This window comes from Ambystoma mexicanum, chromosome 6q (assembly GCF_040938575.1).
Source record: "Ambystoma mexicanum isolate Mex_15411 chromosome 6q, UKY_AmexF1_1, whole genome shotgun sequence".
In the NCBI taxonomy this organism is placed as follows: domain Eukaryota; kingdom Metazoa; phylum Chordata; class Amphibia; order Caudata; family Ambystomatidae; genus Ambystoma; species Ambystoma mexicanum.
In genome coordinates, this window is record NC_090937.1 from 295,329,574 (window position 1) to 295,336,325 (window position 6,752).

At 53.3% G+C, this 6,752-nt stretch overlaps 1 protein-coding gene across 1 annotated transcript in view; it reads right to left on the reverse strand.

The window, feature by feature from the left end:
* LOC138515988 (fructose-1,6-bisphosphatase 1-like) overlaps positions 1 to 6,474 on the reverse strand; it is a 268,220-nt gene extending 261,746 nt beyond the window's left edge. The window contains exon 1 of the mRNA XM_069630782.1: positions 6,192 to 6,474. Coding sequence (XP_069486883.1) covers positions 6,192 to 6,361 — 170 coding nt within the window. The 5' untranslated portion in view covers positions 6,362 to 6,474. The remainder of the gene's footprint in view (positions 1 to 6,191) is intronic.
* Positions 6,475 to 6,752: the final 278 nt, after the last annotated feature.

Sequence of the window (6,752 nt, forward strand, 5' to 3'; positions counted from 1 at the left end):
CATTACAGAAAGGGGAAAGGCCATATGCAAATCAGGCTTGGTTCCACACACAGAGGGGCTGTCTACCTCCAGATCACAGCCACCCAGCCATAAATCATGGGTATGTAAATTAGAGGAAACGTTTGATTTTTTTTTTTTTTTAACTGAATGCAATAAAAGCCAATTGTTTTTCAGGCCAGCGCCGAAGGACCTTACTTTACCATGTACTTGTAGAATGGACTTGCAGCATTGTCTTCCCTTCAAGGATTCCTGTTTCAAGCCGATTCATTATTACGACTCTGCTTGGCTCTCTTAGAAGATACTGGGCCTCATTACAACCTGCCAGTCCGGGACCGTGCAAAATCCGTGATGGCGGTAAAAACGTTTCCGTGTCCGCAAGGGTGCGGAAAAACCGTCCGATTACACGCCGTCGGTCGCGCGCACCACACGGACTCGGAAACGTTGTTACCGCCGTCACGGAATACCCCACGGAAATGGAAATAACGAAGCCACAAGTGGCGCAAAACCCGTTTCCGCCGCCACGGACACGGAACCGGAAATACCATGATCGCCAAAACAGGAAACAGAGAGGCGGCCATCATATAAAAGCACAATCCATTGCCATCCAGAGCCAGCACAAGCACAATCCTGACTCTGAGAAGCCAAAAGGGACCACCAGCATGTCTGCCAGGATTCCTGCTCAGAGGCAGCGCAAACAGCGCTTCAGCGAGGCGGAGCTAACCGTCTTGGTGGAGCACATTGTGGACAATGCTGAGATGCTGTTCAGCGCCGACCAACGGCGTGCCACACAGCAGCGGAGGAAGGAGGTGTGGGCCGAAGCTGCACGCAAGTGCACCGCCGTGGGCGTGGCAGTGAGGAGCGTGAAGGACTGCCACAAGCGTTGGGACGACCTGAGGCTGAGGGTACGCAACCTCATTTCCACGCACCGCCAACGCAGCAGTGGGACAGGCGGAGGACCCCCTTCCCCACTGAGGCTGCAAGCATGGGAGGAGCGTTGCAGCAGCGTCCTCCACCTAGAGGGAATCCATGGGATTGGGCAGGCTGAGGCAGGAGTGAGCCCACCTGCAGATGCCGGTAAGTGGCCAAACATGAATGCCTCATGTAAATATGCAGTTGTGAGTACTGGGCCAAAGGACCCATTAACAATCCCCCCCCCCAGGCAGTGCATGTGTGGGCCAAAGGACCCATTAACAATCCCCCCCCCCGGCAGTGCATGTGTGGGCCAAAGGACCCATTAACAATCCCCCCCCCCAGGCAGTGCATGTGTGGGCCAAAGGACCCATTAACAACCCCCCCCCCAGGCAGTGCATGTGTGGGCCAAAGGACCCATTAACAATCCCCCCCCCCCCCGGCAGTGCATGTGTGGGCCAAAGGACCCATTAACAATCCCCCCCCCCCCCAGGCAGTGCATGTGTGGGCCAAAGGACCCATTAACAATCCCCCCCCCCAGGCAGTGCATGTGTGGGCCAAAGGACCCATTAACAATCCCCCCCCCCAGGCAGTGCATGTGTGGGCCAAAGGACCCATTATGATCCGTATGGCAACCACAATATCACTGAATGCAGACACCAGCAATCAGATGCATGTGACTAACACTATTCAATGTACAATCTTAATGACGCATGTGATGCACCCATCTGCCACCACAACAACACTAATTGCATGCCCTTTGTGTCCCCACAGCCGTTTCAAGTGACAGTGATACTGCACAACAGGCCAGTCAATCAGCATCGGCAAGTACACTAGCCACCGCCACCACACAGGAGGATGCTGCCGGCAGTTCTGCACCTCTGGCCACATTACCAGCCACTACAGATGTGCGGCACACCACCACCACCACCAACATCCCCACCGTCTCCACACTGGCTGAGTCCAGACAGGTGCCACGGGAACCTATCATGGCCACCCAACAAAACACCGAAGGCAGCAGCACTGCAGAGGGGGCGGCCTGCAGTGATAACAGTGCCCCGCAAGAGCACTCGGAAACGGGGCCACAGGGGGAGATGCCCACATTGGAAGACCTGGGCTCCTTCCATGAGCTGGGGTTCAGCCCCACTTCACTGGGGAGTCCCATGAGGTCGCCCACCCCATCCATGGCCGAACTGAATGCCCGCATGCAGCGGATGGAGGACCAGCAGGCTACCCTCACCCAGCTGGTGGAGAGGCAGCTAGAGGAATCCAGGCTGCAGAGGGAGAGCTACAGCGCCTCAGTGCGTCGCCTGTCGAGGTCCATTGGACGCTTTGCGAGCACCATAGTGACCCTTGCACGCCATGTGCGGGAGGGCAATGACCACACCTCCAGGCTTGTGGAGGCCATGTTGGTTGGCCAACAGGCAAATCTGGCACGGATGCCCTCAATCCCTGATTCTGGCCAATCAAACACTACCACCCCATCCAGCTCCACTACTGCCAGTCCGAGGAGGCGCTCGAGTAGGCTAACGGGTCCCTTGGGCAAGGTTGCACAGAAGCGCACACGGAAGTGATGGCATGTGTGTGGGGCAGTGCAGGACACATGTGGACTACAAGGGTGTGAGAGGGGTGGGCACGTTTGGGTGGTGGGGTAGGTAGTTTTGGGGGTTTGGACAATGGGCTCTGGGTGGGGGTGGGCACGTTTGGGTGGTGGGTGGCCCCGGGTGTACAGCTTCCCTAACCAATGCACCTTCTTCCCTGTTGTTATTACATCAATACATCACCATTTCAAATCAAGACATACATGTGTGGACATTGATCATTTATTTTGCAGTGCAACTATTAATTCATTGTCGTCACCATGTTTGTGCATTACTGTGAATGTGCTGTGACTCAAAAGTAAATGCGAATCAGGGCATCCCGTGCTCTCTGGCCATCATGTGCACCCCCAGGGGGAGGCGGTGCCATCCCATCCCCATCTCCATCCCCATCCCCATCTTCCTCATCTGCGTCTGGTGGCATTGGGATGTTCCTGTGCAGGCATATATTGTGCAGCATGGCACATACCAGCGTGATTTTGCCCGTCTTCACTGGGCTGTACAGCAGTGATCCGCCAGATCTGCTCAGACAGCGGAAACGGGCCTTCAGCAGTCCAAATGTCCTCTCAATCATTCCACGTGTGCGGATATGTGCCCTATTGTATGCCTCTTCATGCCTGTTCCTTGGTCTCCGTACAGGTGTCATCATCCATGGCGTGAGTGCATATCCTGCATCACCTACATGGGATGTAGATGGGGGAACATGTCAGTGTTTGTGGCATCATGTCCTCATCTGCTGCTGTGCATTCTTGTATCATCATTCATGCATATGTACCATGCAGTGTCTGGAGGTATGTTTTGGCCATCACGAGGAATGTCGCTGACTGCATATGGGCCTACACATTAACTTGCATGTTTGCTGTGCCCTGCGGGTGACATTTGATTGTGTGCATGTCATGGTGCAGTGCTGTCCACACATGGCAGAGTGACTCCACTGTACGGAAGTAGTAAATACACGTCGTATCATTTACACGCCTCTCGTGCTTTTTGGGGCAGTGTTTCAATTGAGGGTGGGTGTCTGCAGTGGCACAGGGTTCATGGGACAGTGACGGGATTGGCTGTGGCAGCGTGTGCACGGGCACATTGTGGTGCCCTGTCATGTCTCCCTTCATGATGTTTGGCATCCGCTGTGTATTTGGTAGATGGAAGGGGGGGGATGCATGTGCGGTCACAGCGGCACACTCACAATGCTCATTGGCCTGGACACACACACACCACTCCGACAGGGTTGTAGCATCGTCAGCTGTACTCACCCAATAGCCATGTGCTTTGTCCAGCATAGCGTTCCATGTACCGTGGCAACGTGGAATTCCGCAGTACCATTGAGTCATGTGATGAGCCTGGGAAACGTGCACAGCAGTGTGTAATCAGTTGCATGGCATCACAAACCATCTGGACATTCAAAGAGTGATACTGTTTCCTATTGCGGAACACCGCCTCAATTGCATGTGGTACTGTCAGCTCGACGTGGGTGCAGTCAACTGCGCCTATGCAATTTGGCATGCCTGCTATGGCATGGAAGGCCAACTTGGTGGCAATGACCTCGGGGAGGGTGCGGGGTAGGGCTATGTGTTCCGACACATGGCGCAACAGGGCATCCAGTACCTGTACCAGGATTTTTGAGAAACACGGTTGTGATATGCCGTGCAGCTCACCAACCGTGTGTTGATAGGTGCCAGTGCCAAGGAAATGCAGAACTGAGACAACCTTCAAGGGGGGGGGATGGCGGTGGGGGTGTCAATTAGGCTGCTGATGTTGTCCTCAATCATGGCGGTGATGTGCAGGATTGTTGCACGGTCCAGCCGGTATAGGGTGTGGATCTGTCCTGGGGTGAGGTTCCAGGGTGAGGCCCTGATGCGTGGTATTGGTGGCTGGCGGCGGGGTCGGGCTGGCTGGGCAATGGGGTTTGCCATAGCTGCAGGGTTGGCTGGTTGCCGCCTGCGCCTCCTCCGCCTACGCCTCCTCCTCTGCGCCATTACTGCCACCATGTGCAGTACTGCCTGTTGGTTGAGTAGGCCCAGTCCCAGTGCTACTAGCCCTGCTGCCTGCATGGTTCTGTGTTGTGTTGGGCTGGGTGTGGCCCTTTTGTAGGCTCCCAGTGGCCTGCTAGGTCCAGCTGGGCTGATTTGGTGCACCTGTGCCCTGATTCAGTTCAGCAGGCAGTGTATAACGCCATGTTCGCGGTGGCGGCGGTTCCGCCACCGTGATCACGGTATTTCCGCCATTTTTTTCCCGGTATTTCCGTGTCCGCGCTAGTTGTGATGCTCACGGTGTTTCGTGTTGCCGGTAACGGAGGGGTTTCCGTGCAGGCGGAATTAAGGAGAACCCTATTTCCGCGCTGGCGGTTTAGGGTGGTGCTATTACCGGGGCCGCGGGTCATGATTGCGCGGACATGGAAACGGTGCCGGTATGGTTTTACCGGCAGTGTTAATTCCGGACAGGAGTACTTGTAATGAGGCCCACTGTTTCTGTTGTCATCTGCTCCCTCTGTAAATGGGTGCTAGGAGTTCTTCCCCCACCCCTTATTTTAAAGAGACTTCTCGATGAGTTGGTTTTATTCCCAGGACCAAGATATAGCCGAAAGTTTACTCCTCGTTTCATTTTTGTCAGAAGTGGTGTTACCAACCATTCTCTCGTCCACTTCGGCCTCTGGGGGGGTGCTGGGTATTCAGGGAGAGTGGCTTTTAAGAGTGTGGTTTTGATATATTTGGAAAAAACTGCTACCATACTTAAGCGTGGCCGCCTTTCTGTGTCCTTTGGGAAAAGGACATGTGGCTTTATGCCCGCCAAGGCTAATTATGCATTATAAAATTCAGATTGGTAGGAACTACAATTCTACCAGCAACCAATGTTTACATTGAGGATTGTGTACAGTTAAACACGTGTTGCCGTGCAATCATTGCCTGAGAGACCATTGTTATTAGCCTTATAAAAGTGTCCTGCAACACCTTACTATCTTCCTGTTGTGGGGTGTTCGAAGGGAAGGGGGGGGGCGGAAGATGGCATGCTTAAAATAGTAATACCAAATACTTTTCATACTTTGGCTCCTCTGCCCCATCACAATATTCACCGAAGACCCTCCCGCCGAATCAACTTTGCTTAAGTTATTTTCTTATTGAACAGTTTCGGAATAAGAAAGTTTCTTCAACAAAGTGGGGGTTTTTCAAAATGTGCCACAGGAGTGGACAACTGGGATGCGTACTGACCAGGAGAGTGGCACAGCTGAACGGTTACCAGGTCGGTGGTATACACTGGGAAACTTTGGTGTGTGATGGGCGGAGATCGGATTAGGAAGAAAAAGTACAAAAAATCCGGGCGCAGTCAGCTGCGAGTAATGTGGTACAGCCATAGATAGACACAAGAGAGTAGCCCCGAGTTCTAGTAAAAACAAGGCAGAGCAGTCTGAAAACCGGTTCTGGAGAAGCGGGCATTGAAGGTACTCGGAGCAAATGTTTCAACCCAGAATGCATTTCTCGCTTTTAAAGTTACTGAAATAGGCGATTCCATCCATTGCATGAAGCCCTGTAAATTAACAATCATTAATTTCTGAGAGCAAAGCCAGCATCAGGGCGTGTGCTAATAAAATCTGTGAGGTTTGATAATGTTATGTTAAGGCGTTATAAATAGTTCCCTTCTAGCCCATGTAGACAGATGCCGGGGATGAGGGAAGGGAGTGCCACTCACAGATTGGCGAGTCCCGCCTTCCGGACAGCAGAGGAGATTGCTTTCACAGCAGTGCAGAGGGAGTTCAGCAGCTGGGTGAACTCCCCGGTGCCTTTGGCCTTCCTGCCTTCCGCCATCACAAACCGGGTCAGGGTGATCACATCTGTGTCGAAGGGCGCCTGGTCCGACATAGTTGCCCTTGCCCTGGGGGGAAACGGGTCCGGTGGGTGGCGGGGAATCGGAAGAGCTGGCAGCAAGCTTCTCCAAGCAGAGGACCCAACTCAATAGTGAAACCAAAACGCGTGTACACGGGCACGCCTCTCATCGACTCCTGGGAAACGCAGCCACGCCCACATCAAATAATTTTGCGAGAAAATCTTTCTGCAGGTCTGCAATTTCGGCGTAAGTGGGTGGGTTGCATAGGATGAGGAGAGGGCCGGCCAGTTACGTAAAAGCCGTGTAAATTAAGAACATGAGCAAGTGTTCAAAAGCGGGGGAGGAGAGGCTGAAGTAAAAATCTAATACATTCCTCGCTGCTCCTCAGCCACTGGCGACTCTTTTAAAAAAAAAAAAAAATACACT